The 25,269-nt window shown below is 39.6% G+C and overlaps 1 protein-coding gene across 5 annotated transcripts in view; it reads left to right on the forward strand.

Annotated features, from left to right (window-relative positions):
* Positions 1-785: 785 nt before the first annotated feature.
* Positions 786-25,269, forward strand: part of cep162 (centrosomal protein 162) — a 181,800-nt gene continuing 157,316 nt past the window's right edge. For 3 of the 5 annotated variants that reach the window (XM_069887444.1, XM_069887448.1, XM_069887446.1), the window contains exons 1-5: positions 786-1,053; positions 3,051-3,137; positions 13,242-13,380; positions 13,839-13,961; positions 16,669-16,821. In XM_069887444.1, the coding sequence (XP_069743545.1) occupies positions 811-1,053; positions 3,051-3,137; positions 13,242-13,380; positions 13,839-13,961; positions 16,669-16,821 (745 nt within the window). In that variant the 5' untranslated portion in view covers positions 786-810. Of the gene's footprint in view, positions 1,054-1,297; positions 1,393-3,050; positions 3,138-13,241; positions 13,381-13,838; positions 13,962-16,668; positions 16,822-25,269 lie in introns of those variants that run through there. The other 2 variants (XM_069887449.1, XM_069887447.1) reach the window with 2 other exon arrangements.

The following is a 25,269-nucleotide window of genomic DNA, read 5'->3' on the forward strand; positions in this document are numbered from 1 at the left end:
TCTCCTTCTAACTTTAAGCGAATGTGTATATAGTGTGTGTGTGTGTGTGTGTGTGTGTGTGTGTGTGTGTGAAAATTCAGAAAAGTTCTTTGATTCACAGTCCAATCTCACTTCTCACTCCTCCAAGTTCATTGGTTTTAGGCAATTCTTATACTGTGCACAGAATTTAACATTTATAAATTTTCTCCTAAGCTCTGGTGCTAAAAGGTTACGGCTCAGGAAGATTCTTGTTGGTTTCAGAGAGATTTGTTGCTTGTTGAACACACACAGATTCCTTCCTGTCAGCCACTTCAGTGTCTTGCTGAAGAAACTTGCCCCTTCAGGGTTTTCCAAATGATAACCGCTTCTTCTGCAGGTCACAACAGAGTTCCTTTTTTCCCCCATTTCTGAATCTTATTCTTGAGTATCTTAACTTTTGAGGAATTGCAAAATAGACACCAGAATGTTGCCTGGATTGGAGTGCACTATAAGGAGAGCTGTTTTATCCAGCGTGTCAGAGACTGAGGGCCAACCTGACAAAAAAATAATTATGAGAGGCATTGAGGTCTTCTTCCTCAAACGGAAATGTTGAATTCTGGAGGACATAGGCTTAAGGTGAAAGGGGAAAGTTTAAAATAGATTTATAAACCAGCTATTTTTCAAAACACAGAGAGGGTGAGATGCCCAAAACATACCAGGGGGTAAAGGCAGATGTAACAGAAGAGTTGAAGAGGTGTTCAAACAAATGAACACAGGGAATGGAGGGATATAACTATGTGCTGGCAGATGGGATTGATTAGATTGAACTAATGATTTAGTTCTCCAGGTGGCATGACAACATTGTACTTATCAAGATTCTCTTTCTCTTCAGTTCGACCTCAGTATTTCGACATCAATCTCGAAACGTTCGTTCTACGAACTGAATCGGACCCGTGGCGGCTTCCGTCCGCCGGAGAAACGGCGCGCTCTGGCGTCTTGTTGCCTTGCAACGGAAACGGAGCGTTGGCCTGTAATCAACCTCGGCCAGACGCAGGCAGTCACCTCCAGGTTTCCCGAAGGTGGAACTCATCTGAGGTAAGCAGACGATCAATCCTTTTTCACTCTACCCTGACATTAAAATAAAAGCAGCGATTTGGCGATTACTGAAAATGAGATTCGCCATGGGCGATCGGAAATATAACACGCCTTAGGCTCAGAGTGATTGGTCCGCGCACTGAGCGATCTGTTTTCTTATTGGCTGCAACTGCTGTCAATTATTTGTGCGTTGCCGCCTCTTTCGCGCGATGCTGTCATTCATTTTTTCGGATTGTGACGTCACCAGAGGACAGAAGGTGCGGGCTCCGGAGGAGGAACGTCGCGACCAATCATCGGGCGGGAAGAGACCGGCAGTGGTATCGATTTGGGCCAGCTGAAGTGAGTGGGTGCTGACGAAAGAGAGGTTTGATGTTCAGCAGGAAGATTGGGCTCACAGGGAAGAGTGAAAGGAAGTCTTCATTTGGGAGAAGAAAAAATTGTGGTGGCAGGACGAGTGAACCCGTAAAATACATGGAATATGGGGGGGTGTGCACCCACCTTGGATCTTATGCGTGCAAGGGGGTGGGGGGCGACACCCCGGACCTTGTGCGTGCAAGAAGGGGGCGACCACCCCACCCCAAACGTTGTAAATGCAAGAGGAGGGCCACCCACCTCCGAAACTTGTAGGACGACCTCACCTTGGGCCTTGTGGGTGCGAGAGGGGCAAACTTCCCTTGAACCTTATGGGTGCAAGATAGGGGATAACATCCTCTTGGACCTGATGTGTGCAAGATGGGGGCTAACCCCACACGAACCTTGTGGGTGCGAAATAGGGGCGACCCCCCGAAGCTCGCGGGTGCGACGCCCCCCGGAGCTCGCGGGTGCAAGAAAGAACGACTTTCGCTTGGGGCCTGATGTGTGTCATTGCGGGCAACCTCCAATCTTTATGCTCCTCCTGCACTTGCTCATAGAAACAGACTGCATCTGAATGTCATTTCTTTTGTGTTTTGTGGCAATGTCTTATTAACATTATTAGGCCATTTGACCCATTGAGTCTGCTGTCCCATTCAATAATGGCTGATGTATTTTTCTTTGAACCTCATTTTCCTGCCTTCTCCCAATAGCCTTTGACACCCTAACCTATCAACTCTATTTATTTGTAACCTGTGGGCCACTATTGTGGTAGTACCAGTAGATTATCACATTACCTCTCAGCCCTGCTTTTGTAGAAGTGTACCTGAAATGATTTCACTATGGCATCCAGGACCCAACCTGAATACATATCCTTTTTTTAAAAAATTATTCTGCTCTCCTTTGGCTTCTCCACACCTTAATTTATGACGAAACAAAAAATCAAATATGTTGATACTCCTTCACCTGCTATCGACCTCCTCATCCCTGCTTACTGAAGTAATCTTTGATTATCCCAGTTACCCCCTCTCCCCAATTTTCTCCCTTGCCTTTTTGCTCTCTTACTGACCTGATCACCCATTAATCTCCACCTTGCCACTTGGGAATCTCTTGCTGAAGTGCTTTCTGCATGACGAGTGAAGAGGTTAGCGCGAAGCTATTACAGTACCAGCAACCCTGATTTGAATCCAGTGCTGTCTGAAAGGAGTTTGCATGTTCTCCCTAATTCTTATTGGCACTCGTTTTTCCCATTCTTCAATACATTCTGGAATCATAGTTAGAGTATTTTGTATGTTTAAATTAAAAATTAAAATTAATCAGTACTAGGCCACATGTAGAACGTATGATGCATGCAAGACATAGAAACAAAAGGTGTGCTCACCAGCTGCAGTTTGATTACAATCAGTCTTTATTGAGATGGGTGCTTGCTTTTTGCTTATACCTTGAAGGGCTCAGCTCCAAAATGACAGTAATATCATTACCTCCAATGAATAGTTTTAGACTGGCCTGAGTTCCTCCAGCATTTACTGTTTTTTTTCCTGCAATCACAGGGTTGGCAGACTACTGTGCTACACTCAACTGATCCTCAAACATTCCCAAAAATTATTTACTACTTTTGATTAAAACTCTCATCTATGTTATTCCAGTGTACCAATCCACTGCTAACACAAACCATGAGTCGTAAACTCACCAAGGAAGAGATAGAAGAACAGTTTGAACAATTCTTGAAAGAGGTACAATTATCTTTACACTTGTTAGTTTACCTTGGAGTTATTTGTGTTGAATGGTACTTGCTGGTAAATCTTAATTGTTTTTGTATGATGTCTGATTTTCATGTTAACAATCAACTGCAGTGGGATGCATGTTTGTAGAGTTCTGGGTGATCATATGGTATTAGAGTTCTGATCAAAGTTTTTTTAAAACTTGGCAGTTAACAAACATGTGTCATGATGAGAACAGGAAAGAGTGTTAGAGTCGAGTTGTGCACAGGAATGCTAATTTGGATCATCAAGGCTCAGCATTCCCCTCAGGGTACTGTGGGAGAGAGTGAGCAACAAGAGTGAGGGAGTAACAGGATCCCCAAACAAATTCAAAGAGGTGCAGGGGTGGGTGGCAGTGAGTGAGCAGCCTGAGCAGCTCTCTCACTGCCACCTGCCTCCATGCTTCATTCAATCTATTCGGTGAGCTCTGCTTTTTGAACAAAATTTGATCATCGAGACCTAGCGCTTTCCCAAAGGAATGTGAAGAGAGCGAGTGACATGAGGGGGAGAGAGACAGCGAGCCTTCTTACTGGGGGAAGTGAGTGGCAGTGACTCTGGAAAGCACGGGTGAATAGTTTGAGCTTTTTCCTCCTGTCGCCATCTTTCAAAATGGTAGCACCAAAATGTCACCTTTGCATATAGGTCCTGGGGTAATTTTTGAGGCTTTTTTTGGGTGGGGGGGGGGGAAAGGAAGGTCCTATTTGCTGTCAAATATGGTATTTACTTTGTATAATGTCGCAGCTATTTTAAAGAAATTATCCCAATTAAGTTTATCAATTTATACCCATTTTTGATTCAAGTTTCTTCAGAGATTGAAAATTGTAGGATCTGTTCCCAGGATTTTTAAATTTTATCTAAAGGAGTCCCTCTTGGTCCAAAGAACATGTCATAAATGTTAGATATTGAACCATTATAAAAAGGTTGCCACTTAAATTCTTGTTAATTGTATGTAATTGATATAACAAAAAAATCTCTAATATGTAAATAACAAAAAAAAGTATAGTTTTTCAAAAGAAGCAAGACTTCTTTAAAGAATTAGATCTTTAAAACAGTTAATGCCTAATCTATGCCATTCTTTAAAAGCAACATACATCATTGAAGGTTTAAAGAAATAATTAGATAAAATAGGACTAGAAAGAGAAAATATCAATGAACCAAAATGTTTTTTTAAGGTGTATCCAAATCCTTTTTTTTGAAACTTTATTTATTAATTTTAACATATGAAGAAAGTAAGTAATTCACGTACAGAAAAAATACAAAATAAAGTAATACAGGTACAAAGTAACATAGTTAATACAATACCAATCTCGGCATCTCCCCCTAACAACTAAAAACTAAGACTTAAAAAAAAACTATTTTTAACCCCTAACCCCCCCCCACCCCCACGATAAAGAGTGAAGAATTAATACTATTAGTATAATTTAAAAAAAATATATATATATCTTAAAAAAAGATCGATATATATAAAAAACAAAAAAAATATTAATTAAGTATTAATTATTAATCCAAAATTTTTTTATTATATAAGAATATATGTGAAAAAACAAAAAGAACTTAAACGAAAAAAAAAACCCAACTAATAATAAAAAAAATTTAAAAAAAAGAAAACATATATAGAAAAAATATATAATAAAAAAAAAGTTTTTTTAAAGAAAAAAATGATTAATTCAAACTTATTTAAATTGTATATAATCAATAAATGGGGTCGACTTTAACTCATAAAAAGACATCTTATCTTGTATAGAAAAAGATATTCTTACCATAACCAAACAAAACTTCATCTCTGAATACCACCTGTCTAAAGACAATACATTTCTATTCTTCCAAGTAATCGCTATACATTTCTTGGCCACTGCCAGCGCTAAGTAAATAAGAGATCTGGTAATTATCTAATTCTAAATCAATCAACGGTTGCATATTCCCTAATAAAAATATATTAGGGTCTAATACAATATGAAGATTATATAGATTATTAAATACCTTTCCAAAGGCAACCAAACAGCATGTAAAAAAGTACCAGAAACCTGATCACAACGAAAACAAAGATCAGACTTACTAAAACCAAATTTTTTTAATTTTTCAGGTGTTAAATATAATTGATGTATAAAACTATAATGTATCCAGATCCTTAAAGTATGTTTAACTATCAGATTGTCATACTATTTAAAGATAAATAAGGTAAGAGAGGATCCAAGAAGAGAGATAATAGAAAATTTTGAAACAGAATTAGATTCCAAAGTGCCCATATTGGACAATCTTCACTGTTAAGACCAAAACGTATGTTGACTGCCCAGTAATAGATCCTAAAGTTTGGTAGGGCTTAACCTCCATTCTTTTTAAGTATTTGAAGGTCGACTGTATTTAGGTGAGGGTGTTTATTCTTCCATATAAATGAAGATTGAGTTAAAGAAATAAAAAAAAAGAGAGGAATAAAAGCAGGCAAAGTCTGAAAAAGGTATATAAATTTAGGTAAGGTATTCATTTCAGTAGAGTTGATTTGACCAACCAATGATAAAGAAAGGAATGACCAGTTTGATAACGCCCCCTCACGTATTTTATTAAAGAATTTTTTTCTTTAAATAGTGTTTATAATTCTTAGTAATTATTACACCCAAAATAAGCAAATTGATTTCTTACAATTTTAAAAGGAAGGTTGATATTTATTGGTATCAAATTATGCAATGGAAAGAGTTCACATTTAGGTAAATTCAACTTATAACCTGAAAATTGACTAAAATGAGAAGTAAAGCTTAGAAGGCAATGAGGCTTTAAGATTAGAAATAAAAAGCAATAAATTATCAGCATAAAGCAAAACTTTATGGGCAGTAGCCTTCCTTAAAATACCAGTAATATCATTAGATTCTCCGAAAGTGATAGTTAACGGTTCCAGAGTGTGGTCAAAGAGCAATGAAGTTAAAGGGCACCCTTGTCTGGTTCCACATTGAAGCTTAAATCCTTTAGAATTCTGAAAATTAGAACGCATGCAGAGAGGGATAGATATAATTTAATCCATTGAATAAAGTCAGCCCTGAAATTGTATTTTTCTAAAATCTTAAATAAATAATTCAATTCTATCCAGCCAAAAGCCTTCTCCACATCCAAAGGCATCACACATTCCAAAACCTCCTTAGAAGGATAGTATATGATATTTAATAAATGGTGTACATTGAAATGGGAATATTGATTTTATTTTATAGATCCAGTCTGATCATCAGATATAATAAGTGGCAAGATATTATTAAGGCTACGAGCTAAAACTTTGGATAAAATTTTGGTGTCAACATTAAGAAACGAAATTGGCCTGAATGAAGAGCAGTCGACTGGGTTTTTATTCTTTATAAGACTAAGCGAGATGGAAACTTAATAAAGACTGTGGCAACTTGCCCAACTTAAATGAATCAGAAAAAAATAGAGAATAGGTGAGGTGTGAGTAATGAGGAAAAAGCCTTATAAAATCCTCCAGAAGATCCATCGGGCCTGGTGACTTCCCAGAATGTAATGAACGTATAACCTCGGCAATTTCCTCATTTGAAATAGGTGGATCCTGTTAATTTGATCTTGTGAATATAAAAATATAGTAATTTCTGACCATGCTCCTGTGTTCTTATCTTTAAACTTCCCTGGTCTTCCCCAAATAAACAAATATTGGTGTTTTAATTAAACCTTATTATTTGATAAAGATTTTCTTAAGTTCTTGAGGAACAAATTACTTTCTTTTTGAAAAAAATTACTTTGGAAGAGACTTCCAGCCTTATTGTCTGGGATGCTTTCAAGGATTTTATTAGGGGGAAAATTATCTCTTGTACTGCAACTATTAAGAAAAAGCCCAATGAAGAGAAAACTGATTTAATTAACAAACTGAAACAATTAGATCAAAAGTATGCACTGGCTCTAGACCCTGATTTATCTAAACAGCACATCAAAATTAGAATTAAATATGATCTTCTAACGTATTCAATTGAAAGCCAACTTTTAAAAGGTAAAAATCAATTCTATATTCATGGAGATAAAACAGGTAAACCTTTGGCTAACCAATTAAAAACTTTAGTAGCCAAATTTCAAATTAAAGAAATTCGCAAAGCTAATGATGATATGACAACTGATCATTTAGAAATAAATTATATCTTTAAGGAATTTTATTCTGAACTTTATAGTTCTGATTCTCCCAAGGATAATATTGTAATGTATCACTTTTTTAGATAAATTGAATTTTCCTGTGCTTTCTGCCTCTAATCAAAAGCATAAGAACTTTTAACTTTGATATAATATTAAACTGCAATTTAAAAAAGATCCCTTAAAAGTTAATATTCCATCCTTTCTCAATCATTCTTTGACCTCAAAAAGTTGATTCTTAAACAGTTCAAGGGTATGATAATAAATGATGTCAATATACTCCCGTCCAAATTATTCATGTAAATAAAAAGCAGAAAAGGTTGTAACAATAATCCCTGTTGTACATCACTGGATGCCATCTTACAAATAAAGCCTTACAAATCATCCTTGCCTCTTAATAATAAGACAGTTTTTAATCTAATTTGCCTACTTAACTTAGACCCCACTGCTGTGGGAATATGCAGATATGATATCACATAACAGCATTGCATTGTGGGGCTAGGAGGAACTATTTTGATTTGAATAAAAAAACTACAAGGCACCACACTTCTCCTTGTGTCAGTGTATTTTTTTTAAGGAAACAATACACAACAAAATGGCGACAAGGATAAAAACGATAAATATTCCACACTCTGAATGTTGAAGGGGAGATTTGGATGGTTAAAAAAATAAAACTAGAGCTACAGTTGAGCCACAAGTGCTCATTCACAGTGGAACAGAGAAGAGTTAAAATAGCAGAAGAATGTTTTGGAGAATACAAAGAATCAGAAGACTGGTATGATTATGTGGAAAGGTTTGATATGTTCTGTGTTGCCAATAATATAAGGAAGGAAACAGGTACTGTTTATAAGCGAGATGGGGAGCAGGACCTGGAAAAGGTCCTAGCCCGACTGCAGCGAGCTAAAGTCTATCTGCGCCAAGACAATTGCATATTTCTGATACCCTCGGTAACATATTTGGGATTTACAATTAACAGTGAAGATCTCCGAATGGATACGGCTTGCACTGAAGCTGTCTGCAGGATGCCCTGCCCATCTTATTGAGCCAAATTACACTCATTCTTGGCTTCACACTTAACCAATTGTTTAAAATAAAAAGATCAGAAATGGTGCTAGAATGAAGAGATGAATAAAATGTTCGATCGTTTTAAGGAACTTCTGACTTCAAGTGATAATGTTCTTCTCCACTACGACCGGGATAAAGAAGTAACTCTAGTTGTTGATGCTTTGCCAGTCAGTTTGGGTGCTGTATTGTCACAGGTCACAGAAAAAGGAGAACCACCTGTGGCTTATGCTTTCCTCTCTTTGATAGCTTGTGAATGTAATTATGTACAACTGGACGCCATAAATTTTGGTTTCAAGCAATTTCACCAATACCTATATGGTAGGAAGTTCACCGTAGTGACAGACAACAAACCACTGAGCTTAATTTTAGGCTCTAAAAATGGGCATTTCAGTGCTAGCTGCGACAAGAATTCAAAGGTGGGCAATGGAGCTCACGGCATTCAATTATGACTTGAAATATAGCCCAGAAAACCAAAACGGCCATGCTGATGCATTATCGTGCTTGCCTCTGCCTGAAACTGAACAGAGAGAAGGGATGGGATGATTAACTGGATGGCAGAAGCGACATCTATGAATCCGGAACAACTTCATCAATTACTGATTACAACACAGACTATCAGCAAAGAAATGTGGAAAGAAACTACACTGTTAAAGGTTCTATATTTCACCTTAAATGGTTGACCCAAGGTCGACACTATTTCTCCCGAAATAAAGGCTTATTATACACAACGCAGTGAAATATCAATTGAAGAGGGTTGTTTATTGTGGGGGATGAGAACAATCATTCCGTAGAAATGGCAAGCAGCCATGTTTTCCAGCTCCACACCAACCATCCAGGGATGGCCCAAATGAAAGCCCTGGCATGCTTGCATGTCTGGTGGGCATCAATTGTCATCGATATTGAACAGACAGTAAGATTTCACATTTGCCAGGAAATGCACCCCAAGCTGAAGCTAACCCATGGAAATGGCCATCATGACCATGGCACTGGATTCATGATGATTTTGCTGGTCCAATTATGGATGAATATTTTCCTATTGTTGTCGATGCAGACTCCAAATGACCACATATGTGACCAGTGACAGAACAATTGAGAGACTAAGGAAAATTTTCATAGAATGTGGATTACCTATAAAATTAGTCTGTGATAATGGATCTCAATTTGTATCAGATGCTTTTAAACTTTCTATGTAATAACAATGTACGATATCTCTTGATGGCACCCTACCTCCCAAGTATCAATGGAGAAGCTGAATGCTTTGTGCAGACATTTAAAAAAAAAGTAATGAAGACGAAAAAGTCACTGAAAATATCATGGAATCACAAATCACAGATTTTCTGTTGCTATGTAGAAACAGACCGCACTTCACAATGAAACAAATGGCAGCAGAACTGATGTTTTGGTGTAACTTAAGAACCCAACTCACTACACTGCAGCCAGACATCGGCCTTCGTATCCAACAATCAACACCTCCAAGTAAGCCAAACAGATCTCTGGAAATCGGGGATCGAGTACTTGTAAGGGATTATCGAGAAAACAAAAAAAACAGCTAAGAGTGTGCTTATTTTTTAAAAAAATGAGTCCATGTTCATATTCTATACTGGTGCGAAGCAAAGTATGAAAGTGACACATCGACCAGTTAAGAGTGGTGGATGATCCAGTGTCCATTCCAAAGACAAACGATCTCCAAGACACCCCATTTTGGGCACATTCTAATGATGACACTCCTGAGATAACTCTATTACCAATTGTGAAGGCTCCCTCATTGTGGACTACTCAGGAGAGCAGTGCAGACCAGACACAGAATGGTACTGAGCACTCAGCCTTTACAGCCAGCCAATGAGTAGGTATTACCTTCTCGTGAAAAGGCAAAAAGTCGCCCTCTGGGTTCTTCATCTCCAAGAAGTTCCAAAAGGGAAAGACGTCCCTCAATACATCTGAGGAACTGTACAATGACTTGCCGAATTGGCGTTTTTCACATCAATATATTTACGTTGTTGCGTGCGATAGTAATTAACATGATTAGTTATATTTGCTTTCTTTCATAGTTAGAATACTTATTGCTTTTGTGCCATTAAGCAAGACATTTATTTTTTGTTGTGGGATGTGGGACAGTGTTGTGGGTATATGCAGGTATGATGTCACATAATAGCAACCATATTGATTTGAATAAGAACTATATGGGACAATACTTTTTTGTGTGTATTTTTTAAGGAAAGAATACACAATACCCACGACCTTGAACTTTTTGGACCTTTGAGCTCCATATGGGATCTTGTCAAAGGTCTCAGTGAACTCCATCAACTTTACTGCCTCATTTTATTACTTCTTCGATTGTTAAAAAAATCAAGCTGGTCAAATGAATCACCCTAAACCAAGCCATCCTTAATCTTTAGTTAATCCTTGCCTTTGCAAATCTTGTCCCTCTGCACTTTTACCAGTAATTTCCCTCCCACTGATAAGGCATGTTAGGCTCACAGGCCTGTAATTTTCTGGCCTATCTGTTGTTGTAAAATGGTGCAACGATTGCTGAAACCTTGCTAAAAGTACCTTGGGGTGGCGAACAATACTGTCAGAAACCCAACCATTTCCTTCCTTTCATCTCTGAGCAACCTGAGAAAATTCTTAGGCCTTTAGGTATTTATCAGTATTCAATGTACTAATACATCTAAAACTTCACTTTTAACAGTAAATTGTTCGTGTTTCACTGTCCTGGTTCGAAATTCTCCATTTCAGGGTCCTTCTGAGCAAATACAGATGTAAAGTATTCATTTAATATCTCGTCTGCATCACTGTGCCAGGCATAGCTTGCTCTTTTGGCCCCTCAGGAAAGCTGCTCTTTTCCTGGTTACCTCTATGCCCTGAATATTTTCTAAAATCTGTTGAGATTTTATATAATTTTGTAAATTATGATATTTACATATGATATTTTATGCTTCATTTACATAAGGGCCAAATGAGCTAAGAGCAGAATTACACCATTCGCCCCATCAAGTCTGTGCCACCATTCAAATCATGCCTGATGTATTTTTCCTGTCAACCCCATTCTCATGTCTTTGCCCTCCATAACCCTGAATAATCAACCTCTGCTTTTAAGATACACAATGACGTGGCCTCCACAGATGTCTGTGACAATGAATTCCACAGATTCACTGACCTCTGGCTGAAGAAATTTTTTTAAATCTCTGTTTTAAAGAGATGCCCTTTTATTATGAGTTTGTGTCCTTTAAATTTTTTTAATACAGTAAAGTCTCCATTATTTGTCATCCAATGAACCGGAAACTCAAAACAACCAGCAAAAAAAATCAAGGAAATAAATAAATATTTTTTGAGAAGTAAATAAGAAAGTTTTAAATAAAAGTTTAACATTGTAAAAGTATAAGTTCCACAGAGAAACACATAACCCCTTGGGAGCAAACATTTAGCCAGCTGAGCACCCCGGTTGTGCCCCACCAGCTGTTTGAATAAAGTTTCAAAAGGTTGTGCCTGAATAAAATGGCAGTGCCCAAGATGAAGAGCCGGCCAGTGCTGCTCGCTGCCGGGGCGACTCTCCCAAAGGCTCTCTCTACCCCTGCCTGATAAAATTCTTCATCTTTATTACTATATCATTATGTACATTTAATAAGGCTTTATCTGTAAACTTGGGGAAGGGAAGGTTAATTATGATGGTGGCATGGTTAACGTAGTGGTTAGCACAATGCTGTTACAGTGCCATCAACTGGGGTTCGAATTTCAAGGAAGGTTCCTTGGGAGCTTGACTGAAACACTTGGGTGGAGGTGAGTTGGGTTGCGCTGAGGGATTGACCCGGATACTGACATGGAGGTGAATTGGGTTATGCCAATGCTCTGACTGGGACACTGGCGTGGAGGTGATGCAGATTGTCAGTGTGGGGAAGGTGCGCTGAGAGCCTGACTGGGACACTTGCCTTGGAGGTAAGTTGGGTTGCACTGAGGGTCTGACTGGAACACCAGGATGAAGAGCATTTATGTTTCAGTGAGGCTTCAATAGAACTTGGGCAACTAGTTGATAACCAACACAACCTCACTTGAATCATATTGCAATGTCTATTGTTGAGTTTCTAGTAACTTTCATCAAATTAATTTGGAAATCCTTTCAGAAGTTAAATATCCAAATTACAACTGTTCCTTTCCATGATTGAAAATAGTGATAAATCTTACATTTTTAAACAGAAAATAATCATTAGTCTTTAAACAAACTTTGAGCAATTGTAATGTTTCATGTACGTGGGCTATCAAAAAATTGTTTATTTAAAATAAAAATCACTGGTAATTGAAAAGTTTAAATTTCATTAAAGTTGAACGTATTTGTCCATGCATGACATTGTCAGTCTAGTTCTTGCTTCCTCTGACCTAGTGATTCCCAAAGTGGGCACAGCCGTCCCTCCCTGTGGGCAGTAGAAAGATATAAGGGGCTGAGAGTGGAAAAGGGGGCAATAAGTGGGGGGGGGGGTTTGGGGGCGGGAGATTCTGAACCTTCAGCCTGCTGCAAAGTCTAATGAAGAAGCCAAGAAGCCAGTGTAGTGATTTTCTGGCCAGATTTGGGGTGGCAGTAGTGAGCAACATAAATGGTGACGAGGTATTTTCATGAGAGCTAATCCCGGTGGCAGCCATGTTGTATTGGTCTCACTACCCTCCACACAGCACCGCCACTAAACCCCTCCCCTTTCAGTGCTGCCACTCCCCCCTCGCTCAGTGCCGCCACTGACTACCCCTCCCTGGCCAGTGCCGCCCCCACCCCCCCCAGCAATGTTTCATGGGGGGCTAGTTAAGGTGTTCAGGATGTGGCCCAGAGGCCAAGGGGGCGGCAGCCCAAAAAAGTTTTGGGAACCACTGCTCTAATCTAACCCTTGTATTAATCAGCATGTACATGTATTCTAGTCTGTTTCAGATGAATCGATTGAGTTAGGAAATTCACCAAAATCCAGTGTTCCAAGTTGTTTGGGGCAGAATAATAGGAAGGAAAGTGAAAAAAATGTGAAGCTGTGGTGGATTAACGATGCTGATTTCGATGAAGCACGTAAGTTTTATTGCTTTTTCTCTTGCAGCAATAGCATGTTTAGTTGGGCTGAAACACAAAAATCTGCAGACACTGTGATTGAAGTAAAAACACACAAATCCTGGAGGAACTCAGCAGGTCACATAGTGTCCACAGAAGGTAAAGATATATAAGCAACATTTTGGGGCTGAGCCCTTCTTGAATGTGACCTGCTGAGTTCCTCCAGCATTGGATTATGTTAGTTCTTTGAAATTTGGCCACTGGAGGGTAGCGCAGCATTATGACATGGAAATCTCCAAGTACTTTAATCTGTGTTTCCCTAATTTGTTTTCAGTGTCTGTGTTATATAATTTGAATTGAAGGCATCAATATTTTGTCTTTGTTTTCCTATTGCTCATCTTTTAACTTGCCATCTTTTGTTCGCTTTTCTTTTGTATTTCTTAAACTTCTTGGCATGTTTCCCATCTTCGCCATCCAAGAACCCCCTCTGAGGAGGTTTACCAAACTGAAAAGACAGCCAGCTGTAATTGATACTGGCCTTGAAACAGTGAAGAAAGAAATTGGTGAAGAACATGATGGAAATACACAATCACAAAGCCCAGGTTCTATTGAGAGTATTTTTTTTATATATAGTCTCGTGATTGTACATTTAGAGCCAATTAATTAAGGGTTAGTATAGTGCATTTCAATACTTTTTCTTACTGACGATTAGGAAGGCTTGGAACCAGATGAATTCACTGCCAGAATTTCCACCAGGAGCCTTTGGTCAGGTCATATTAGGACCAGCTTGTCCATGCTGAATAACATGCCCTCCTGCTTTCATTTTGACTGCATTAGGCCCGTACACCTCCAAACACCTCCCTTCCATGCATTTATTGAATGATTCTTAAAGGAAGCGAACATATCTGCCTCTTTTACTTTGTGTGTCAGCTTGTTCTATATGCCTAGCACTGTCTGAGTGAAGAACTCTCCTTTCACAAGAAACAGCTATTCACCTTGTCTATCATCCTCATGCTTCTATAGACCTCAAAAATTTCCCCTCTCCACCTCCTACACTCCAAGAAGAACAAGCCTAGATTTTCCAGTCTCTCATGATAACTGAACTTCTTTAATTCTAGCAACAACTTCGTTAACCTCTTCTGTATCCTTTCCAATTTTATAATATCCTTCCTTTAAAAAGTGCACACAATATTCTGGACGTACATAACAAAGTTCACTCTATCCAATCCCCTAACATTTTGGCATTCCCAGTCGATGCTGAGGAAGTTGAAATAACCTACAACAACAGCTTTGCTATTATTACAGACATCGGCAATCTCTCTACATGGTTTTTTTTTAAATAATTTTTTATTTTTCACACGATAAACCATACAGACATTTTTCTCTTGAATATATAGTGTCATTTTCACCCCTTTTTCCCCCTCCCTTCCCTCCCTCTCCCCCCTTCCCATTTATTCAAAGTTCAATCTATAAGTTACATTAAACCCGTTAAACAATGCCGTCACTTAATAATAATAAACAAAAAAATTTGATTCTTTAGATTGTAGTGACTATTTGGTGGCATAATGTATGCACGCACCAAGGTGACACCTCCTTTTCAGTTCCTGATTTCCACTTACACTGCCTCACCTTATTTTTCTTCAGCAATATTCTCCACTACTGTGACATTTTCTTTGACTGATATTGCAACCTCCCCACCTTTCTTCCCATTTTTCCTATAATGTATGTAACGACAGTGCCCCAGAACATTGAGCTACTAGTCTTTGTTCTCCTTTAACCACATCTCCATTATGGCTACAATATCCCATTGTTCTATACCCACCTACATCCTAAGCATGACTGCTTTCCTATCAGGTTTCCTGTGTTAAAAATAAAGAACATAATTTACCTGTCTAATCTCAAAGCTGGTGCTCTACCATAAATCCAGCAATTTCCCATGCCAGAATATTGACCTCTCTCTAGTTCAAGTGTAATCCATCCTCCTTGAATATCTTTTGTGATATTCTGTGGACATTGGCTACAAAGATGCCAGAATCTGAGACCTATTCCTGGCAGCTCATTTAATCAGGAAGGACTTCCATTTCCCAAATATCTTTAGTCATCAGAGAAATTTGAGAACAATTGATTTTTTTTTCTTAAATTAAACATTTTAAAATATTTAACATTTGATTTTTATTCAAAATACATGACTCATTAATGACATAATTAAACATAAATATACATTAAAAAATAAAAAATCCACATCTAAACCTCTTTTAAAATGAAGGTCAGTGATCCCATTCATAGTAAATGACGGAGTTAGATGTGTTTGCTGTCCTTGGCATGACATTAAGGGGCAGACATGAAGTACATATGTGCCCTTGATTCAGCAATTTATTGGATAATGAAGAGGAGGTCAGGTACATCTAACCTGTTCCCAACTTGAGTCCTGCTGTTAGTGAGCTAGTGGTGTTCTAGTGAGTAGCCAGTTAGCTGTCAATGTGTTTGAGTATATAGTGTGAAAAATCTGTAATATCCTTTGGAAAGACTTCAAAATCTGATATTTAAAATTCATTTCTTTAATCATGACCACTATTTATTTATTAATTTTTTTGCTCAATTTGATTATTTTCTTTTTATTAATTGATGTATTTAAACTGATTCATTAAATAAGAAACAAAGTTTCCTTTGGTAGGAAAACATTGGAATAAAGGAATACTAGATGTCAGTATATTTTTACTGAAAGCAAGAGGATTTTTGTTTTTGCAGAAAGACTAATAGAAATCAATTCCCAAAAGACTATGCATGTTGCAATAGTTGAAATTAGCAAAGCTGACATCTGTAGGTTTTGATGGTGTTTCAAGAATGGAGGAAAGGATAAATAGCCTCAAATTAGATCATCTCTCCATATTCAACTTATGAGAACAGTCCAACAATCTATCCAACATTGTCTGTAAGGAGTTTGTACGTTCTTCCCGTGACCTGCGTGGGATTTTCTGGTTTTCTCCCACCCTCCATAATAAAACCAAGCTTGTCTAGCCTTTCTTTTTATAATTAACCCAATATGTTGCAATACCATTCTGGTGATTCTGCTATTACTGTATCAAGGCCAATATATCTTTCCTGATGTACTTTAAAATGAAAAGGGGTACTGAAAATGGAGGATTTTATATAACAGAAGCATCCCTAATTCACTTTTAGGGATGGGGTTGCCTCTCCACTCTTTTTAGTCTCTGGAAGATTTCCTGCTCTACTTGGGTAATGATTGCAATGTTTATGTGGTAACTTTGAACTAAATGCAATGTTTTACTTTTCTTGGCAAAATGACAGAAGTCCTGCCAACCAGTCAGAGCTTTCTCAAGGCTCAGAGATTCCCACAGTCCATTGCAGAGATTGTGGAAGAGCAGCGAGATGAAAAGGTTTTGCTTCAGGGTGATGAGAGGACATCTGTATCCATCAGCAGAGACAGCTTGGAATCAAATGGTATGGGATATTTTTGAAATTGGTATTAGAAAAATTAGAAAATATTGATTCATTCTGCAGGCTTAGAATGAAATATTCCTTTTAATTTTATTATTTAATTAGATGCATTATTTTTTCAATAAATAAAAACCTCAACCAATCATGGTTTAAAAGCATGGTTAAAAACCTGATCATTACATCGAATGGTGAAAAGATTGCCTCCAGCCTAAAACTGTATGGAATCTCAAATGAAAGAATGCATTTTGCACAGATTAGGCATTATTTTTGTTAGTTCCAAAATGAAACAAAATTGAAGTAAATAGTGGTTGAAAAACAACAAAACTACACAAGCTGTAAATTTGAAATAAACACATAAAACTCTGGAATATTTTGCAGCACTGATGGAAGGAAGAACAGAGTTAACATGTCAAATCAATGACCTGATGTTAGAAATGGGCAGTTGTTTTAACTTGGAGAAGAGGGCATGAGTGTAGAGATCAAAGGGAACATTAATAAAGGGAACCTGAGGTGCAAACAGTGCCATTGCCAACTGAAAGAAGATGATGAAGAGTTATTAAGGACATTTGATCTGCCTGAAGGAGATGATTGAGGATAGAGGGATAGAAAGAAAATAGTACAGGAACTGCAAAATACAGAACATTTGAATTTGGAAAGGCATGGTCTTGTCTTTGGGGAAAGGTGTCTCAAAATTGAGATTTTTGGAGAGTTAAGTAAGAGAATTGGTAAGGCAGAAAGTGGGGTAGCTGATCTCTCTGGACTTTAAGGCCTTTGATGAGGTCCCACATGGTAGACTGGTCTGGAAGGTTAGAGCATATAGGATCTTAGTTGTGCTAGCCAATTGGATATAATATGGTGGTCGTGGAAGCTTTTTTTTTCAGATTTGGAGGCCTTTGACCAGTGGTGTGCCACGGATTTGTGCTGGGCCCCTTGCTCTTTGATATCTAGATTAATGATTTGGATTTAAAAAAAAAGGGAAAGGATAAGTAAGTTAGCAGATTATATCAATATTCGTGATATATTGGTCAGTGTATAAGGTTGTCTAAGGTAAGGTTACAATAGAATATAGATGACCTGAAAAAATAGAAAATTGATTGATCTTCTGATACCTGACTTGTGACAAATGAAGATGCAAAAATCTCTGAGTCCCAGTAATCTCCCCTCTTGCTTCCCACGATCTGGGATAGATCCTATCAGGCACCGGGGATTTATCCACCTTAATGTCTTCTCTAATATTTTTGGCAATTCATCCTTTCTAATACAAACATGCTCCAGAATATTAGAGTCTCTCTCCCTTGACTCTCCAGCTTCCACCTCGTACTTCCTGATGAATGTTTAGAAGAAACATTGGCATCTTGCTCATTTTCATGTCTCCATGCATTAAGCCTCAAGGCCTGTAAATGGCCTGTTGGAAAACCAGATGGTGGTCCTCCATCTTACATGGCGCCTCACTTGAACAATGAAAAAGGTATTGTGGTAAATGTGAAATAGAATGTTTATTGATTCAGCAGGCAGAAGGATATAGAGGCTGGAAATTAAAAGTGATTTTTGCATCTTCATTCACCATGGGTGAGGTACCAGGGTACTGAGGATAATTAATATTGTCCCCTTATACAAAAATTATAGTGGGGATAAGCTTGAAAGGTAACATGCTGGTTACCTTTCAAAATCAAAAGGCAGCACTGTTGTGGAACAATGGGGAGAGGAGGCACAGAACTCCTCCACAGGATTCCTCCACTTAGTCAAACCACTGATGGGTCTGTACTGACTTTAAATGGTCTGTTAAAGAACCTGATGGCTTTTATTTTAAAATCCTCTGACCATAAGGTCTGGGCCCCAGATAGCTTCGCCTGTGTTCGGCAGCTCCCTCAGAGGGTTAAAGACTGGGGAAGCAGAGGACAAGCACAGGACTTCAGAAAATGGGGAGACTACCCTGTTTGAGAAAGAGAAGCAGAGGGGTTGACCCTTTGGGATGATGTCCATGTAGTGGACCAGGAAGGAGCTCGGCAGCAGAAACGTGGGCGGCAGGCTGTAGGAGACCTAAGGTGAGAAACCCACAAAGGCTTCAGGCTGCTAGCGACTTGTGGTCAAAGGTCTCGCAGGTGCCTGGCTCGAAACTAGGTGAAGGGGTACTAGGTACCATAACCAGGATGCAAGAGGTTGGCATGGTGGGAAGAGCTCTCGAGGGTATTGAAGGTTTCCTGATTGCGTCAGAGGTTTGGATCTGGAGCTTGGGTTGTTGATGCTTTGGATTGAAGTCATTGTGGCTGCAGAGACTGAGGGAATGCTGGAGGCAAATACACGGACACTCAGTGACTCTGAAGGGCCTCTCTTTTGCTTCCCTTTCTCTAACTGTAAGGGGCTGCTAATGGCGAATCTTTGCTTTACAGCAGACTCAACACAATTTTGTGTTGTATTACATTTGTTTTATTACATGACAATAAAAGAATCTCAAATTTTCTATTAGTGGTAGGGAAGATGTTGGAGAAGATTCTGATGGACAAAAATGTGTTCACTTGGATTAAGAGAAATCACAGTAGAGCCATAGGCATAAACAGGCCCTTTAGCCCATCTAGACTGTGCCAAACTATTTTTCCACCTAGTCCCATCAACCTACCCCTGCACCATAGACCTCCATACCCCTCCATGCATGTACTTTCCCAAATTTCTCTTAACAGTTAAAATTGAATCCACCTGCCTATGTCTTTTAAATGTCCCAGTTGTACCAACCTCCTCCACCATCTCTGGTAATGTATTACAGTCACCCACCATTCTGCATATTTTTTTTAAAAAAAGACTTGCCCCTGATGTCTCACCTAAACCTTCCTCTCCTCACTTTGTGCAGATGTCTTTTGGTGTTTTCTACAATCACCCCGAGAAAAAGGGGTTGGCTATCTATGCCTCTCATAATCTTGTAGTCCTCTATTAAGTCAGCATTAATCCTTCACTCCAAAGAGAAAAGGGCTAGCTCTGCTCACCTTGCATCATAAGTCACGTTCTCCAATCCATGCAACATCCTGGTAAGTCTCTTCACCCTCTCCATAGCTTCCACATCCTGTAATGAGGCACTAGAACTGAGCACAATATTCCAAGGATGATCTCACCAGAGTTTTATAGAGCTATAACATTGCCTCTCAGCTCTTGAACTCTGTTCCCTGACTAATGAAGGCTAGCATACCATAAGCCTTCTTAACTACCCTATCAACTTGCAACCTGACAAATCTATGGATTTGGTCCCCAGGGTCCCTCTGTGCTTCAGCACTGTTAAGAATCCTACCATTAACCATGTACTTCACCTTCAAATTTGACCCTCCAAAAATTCATCAACTCTGCAGTTATCTGGATTGAATTCCATCTGCCACTTTTCCACCCAACTCTTCATCCTGTCTATGTCCTGTTGTAACTAACAGCAACTTAAAGGTTCTCATCCTTTTTCTTTCCACTCACATACTACTTTAAATATTCCCTATGCCATAGGTGCTCTGTGATTAGTAAGGGATTGCTTAAGATGGTATGTGAGTGTGAAGAAAAAGTTTAAAAATCACTGTTTTAATTGTACCTAATTGACTCGATTATGTGTATGGTTTCATAACTCCAAAGGAAATGGGCCAATGCCAATTTTTCTCAAGCAAAATATTTCAGCAATATTTGGGTCCAGAAAAGTAATTCTCAACCTTCGCTTCCCACTCACATACCACCTTAAGTAATCCCTATGCCATCGGTACTCTGTGATTAGTAAGGGATTGCTTAAGGTGGTATGTGAGTGGAAAGAAAAAGGTTGAGAACCACTGTTCGACACTCTCTGCAACACCTCCAACCTTCATGGCATCTGCAAACTTACTCATCCATTTACTTCTTCATCCAGGTCAGTTATAATCAAAAAAATAAAGAGCAGGACCCAGACCAGGTACCTGTAGAACTCTACTTGTCACTGACATCCAGGCAAAATATGTTTCATCCACTGCTACCTGCTGTTTTCTACAGGCAAGCCAATTCTGAATCCCCATAGCCAATGTTCCCTGGATCCCATTCTTCATGATTTTCTGAATGAATCTACCATGGGGGACCTTGTCAAATAACTTACTAAAATCCATCTGCACCACATCAATTCCTTTTGTTACCTCTTCAAAAAACTCAATTAGGCTTGTGAGGCATGACCTACTTCTCACAATGCCATGCTGACTATTCCTGAGAAGACTATACTTTTCTAATTGCTTGTAAATCCTGTCACTAAGAATCCTCTCATAGTATGGCAACCGCTGATGTAAAACTTGCTGGTCTATAATTCCCAAGATTATTCCTATTACCTTTTTTAAACAAAGAGACAACATTTGCCATTCGCCAATTCCCTGGTACCTCCTTTGTGTCCAGGGAGAATACAAAGATTGTGGATTTTAAGAAAATCTAACACTTTCACTTTCTTAACCTCAATATACCCTTGTTCTGTTCTGACCTCACCTTGTCCAAGATCCTTCTTTGTGGTGAACATTGAAGCAAAGTATTCATTTAGGACCTCCCCAACCTCCTTTGCCTCCAGGCACATGTTGCCTCCTTTATCCTTAAGCTGCTCCTTTATCCTTCTGTTCTTCGAGTATGTATATACCCCCTTAAGGTTTTCCTTAATCCTATTTGCCAAGACCTCGTGCCTCTAATTCCCTTCTTGAGTTCTTTCCTGGCCTCCTTATAATTCTCATGAGCCCTCCCTCTCTTTTGCTGCCAAAATCTTGTGAATGTTTATTTCTTCCTCTTAACCAGCTGCCTTGCCTGTTTTGTCAACCATGCATGGTAGGTTCTCTTTTCTTACCATCTTTTCCCTGCCTCAGCAGGACAAACCTATCCAGAACCTCACACAACTGGCCCCTAAATATCTTCCATATTTCTTTTGTGCTTTCCCCAAGAATACCTGTTCCCATTTTACTCTCCCTAGTTCCTGTATCATCCCATCATAATTCACTCTTCACCAGTTAAACAGTTTACCATTTTGTCAGCTTTTATTCTTGTCCATAGCTATGCTAAAGATCTGGGAGTTGTGGTCATTTTCACTGAAATGCTCCCTCAACAAGAGGTTTATCACCTGACCAGGTTCATTACCCAGTACCTGATCCAGTATGGCCTCTCCTCTAGTCAGCTTGTCCACATCCTGTGTCAGGAATCCTTCTTGGGCACTCCTGACAAATTCTGCCTCATCTGTCCCTCTTGCAGTCAGGAATTTGGGAAGATGAAGTCTTCCATAACAACAACCCTGTTATTTTTGCACCATTCCAACATATGCCTACTTATCTGATCCTTAGTATCCTGAGGGATATTTGTGGACTATAGTCTATAATACAGTGATTGCTCTCTTACTATTTCTGACTTCCACCACACAATCAGCAGACAATCCTTCCACAACATCCTTCCTTTCTGCAGCTGTGATATTATCCCTGATGAGTAATCCCACTCCCCCATCCTTTACTTCCCATCCTATCCCTTTTTTAAAAACCCGCACCAGCCAATCCTGTCCTTGGTTCAGCCAAGACTGTAATGGTCACAACATTGTAATCCCATGTACTGATATATGCTCTATGTTCATCCCCCTTATACATAATGCTTCTTGCATTGAAATAAACACATTTCAAACCCTCCAACTGACAACATTTATTCTTCCCACCCACCTGTCCTTCCTCAAAAACCACAACACATACCATCAACCTTTCCACCATCATCTTTATTCTCCGCTCTCACATTCTGGTTCCCATTCACCTGACAAACTAGTTTAAACTCTCCTCCATAGCTTTCACAAACATGCCTGCCAGGGTATTGATTCTGTTCTGGTTCAAGTGCAACCAGTCCTGTTTGTACAGGTTAGACCTTTCCCAGAAATGATCCCCAAATCAGAACCCCTGAAACAAAATTTCACCCATGCATTCATCTACTATAACTTCCTATACCTGTGTGTGGCACAGGTAAAAATTCTGAGATTATCACCCTTTAAGTTCTTTTTAGTTTCCTTCCTAGGTCTCTGTATTCACTCATCCCTTTTCCTATTCATGGCACCTATTAATCCCAATGTGGACCATGACATCGGTCTGCTCACCCTCTCAATTGAAAATGCTGTAGATTCAATCTGAGATGCCCCTGTCCTTACCACCTGGGAGGCAACATACAATCTGAGAATCTCAATCTTGTTCATAGAACCTCCTGTCTGTTTTCCTAACTATTGAATCCCCAATCACTATGACTCCCCTCTTCTCTATCCCATCCTTTCTGAGGCAAAGGTTCTCCCAGAACTAATGACCATGAATTATCCCTGGTAGATCATCCCCCCAACAGTATCAAAATCAGTGTACTTAAGTTGAGGGGAATGATCACAGGAGTGCTCCACGCTGATTGTTTATTCCCCTTCCCTCTCCTAACAGCCACATAGCTACCTTCCTCTTGGGTGTGACTATTTCCTTGCCATCAGTGTCCTAAATGATCTTGTGTTCATCTAGATCCCTAGCATGTTCTCTAAAGGGCTGCAGCTGAATGTACCTCTTGCAGGTGTAGTCATCAGGGTCACTTGTACTGTCCAGATTTCCCATGTCCTGCAATTGGAGTATACCACTGTCCTAGCTGCCATCTCCATGCTTACTATGAAAAGACCTTACTTGTACCATAACATAGCCTCTCCTTGCTGAGACCCTCCAGCCAAAGCCTCTAACTAATCACTCCTACATTGGGCCACTCTCACAATGGCTGCTCCACTTGAGCTTCCCTTTTCATTTGCTGCTGGCTCTATCTGTATCATAGACTTCAACTAATTGCTGAGGTTCCCACTCTGTTTCAATTTAAACTTCCCTGAAACAAAGCATAGCACCCAACACTCACCAGTTGCCGAGGTTCTCGCTCCACTTCTATTTAAACTCTTCTGAAACAAAGCACAGTTCCCATACTTAGGAGCAGTAATATTCAGAGGGACCTGGGGAGCATCAATAGCTCCCTGAAAGTGGAGATACTGGAGGTCTTCTTTCTTTCTTCTTCTTTGGCTTGGCTTCGTGGATGAAGATTTATGGAGGGGGTAAAATGTCCACGTCAGCTGCAGGCTCGTTGGTGGCTGACAAGTCCGATGCGGGACAGGCAGACACGGTTTCAGCGGTTGCAAGGGAAAATTGGTGGGTTGGGGTTGGGTGTTGGGTTTTTCCTCCTTTGCCTTTTGTCAGTGAGGTGGGCTCTGCGGTCTTCTTCAAAGGAGGTTGCTGCCCGCCGAACTGTGAGGCGCCAAGATGCACGGTTTGAGGCGATATCAGCCCACTGGCGGTGGTCAATGTGGCAGGCACCAGGAGATTTCTTTAGGCAGTCCTTGTACCTTTTCTTTGGTGCACCTCTGTCATGGTGGCCAGTGGAGAGCTTGCCATATAACACGATCTTGGGAAGGCGATGGTCCTCCATTCTGGAGACGTGACCCACCCAGCGCAGCTGGACCTTCACCAGCGTGGACTCGATGCTGTCGACCTCTGCCATCTCGAGTACTTCGACGTTAGGGATGAAAGCGCTCCAATGAATGTTGAGGATGGAGCGGAGACAACGCTGGTGGAAGCGTTTTAGGAGCCGTAGGTGATGCCGGTAGAGGACCCATGATTCGGAGCCGAACAGGAGTGTGGGTATGACAACGGCTCTGTATACGCTTATCTTTGTGAGGTTTTTCAGTTGGTTGTTTTTCCAGACTCTTTTGTGTAGTCTTCCAAAGGCGCTATTTGCCTTGGCGAGTCTGTTGTCTATCTCATTGTCGATCCTTGCATCTGATGAAATGGTGCAGCCGAGATAGGTAAACTGGTTGACCATGACTACCAGCCCCCTCACATCTCCATCGGGCACACAAAACTCAAAACGGTCAACCATACTGGAGGTACAATAGTGAAAAAGGCATTTGGTTTCATAGGCCAAGACATTGAGTCCAAGAGTTGGGATGTCATTTTGGAGCTGTACAAAACATGGGTTGCATCACACCTGGAGTATCGTGTAGCATTCTGGAAGGATGTGGTAGCAATAGCGAGAGCATAGAAGAGATTCATCAAGATGTTGTCTGGAATGAAAGGTTATAGTTCTCAGATAGACTGGGTTTATTCTATCCAGGTGGCTTGGGGAAACTTTTATTTAGGTTTATAAAATTAATGGGCAAAGATAGGATAGATAGAATTTTTTTTTAACCTGGGGCAAGGAAGTCTGGAACAAGAGGACTAAAGTACAAGTTATAAGTTGTAATATTTTTCACAAAGTGGTGAATATTCCTGTGGAAATGATGGAATTTTAATCCCTCTTCACATCCCCCTCTGTTTTCAGTCATTATCTATTTACATTTTGTACACAGAGATCATTTTTCTTTAACAAGCCTTGACTGTTCTTTCTCACTCAGCATCTTCAGCATGTTCACTAAGTTCTTTCTTGATCTCTCTCCTATCCCAGTCTCTTTGTTATTACCACTGTAAGGGT

This window comes from Narcine bancroftii, chromosome 6, assembly GCF_036971445.1.
Source record: "Narcine bancroftii isolate sNarBan1 chromosome 6, sNarBan1.hap1, whole genome shotgun sequence".
NCBI lineage: Eukaryota > Metazoa > Chordata > Chondrichthyes > Torpediniformes > Narcinidae > Narcine > Narcine bancroftii.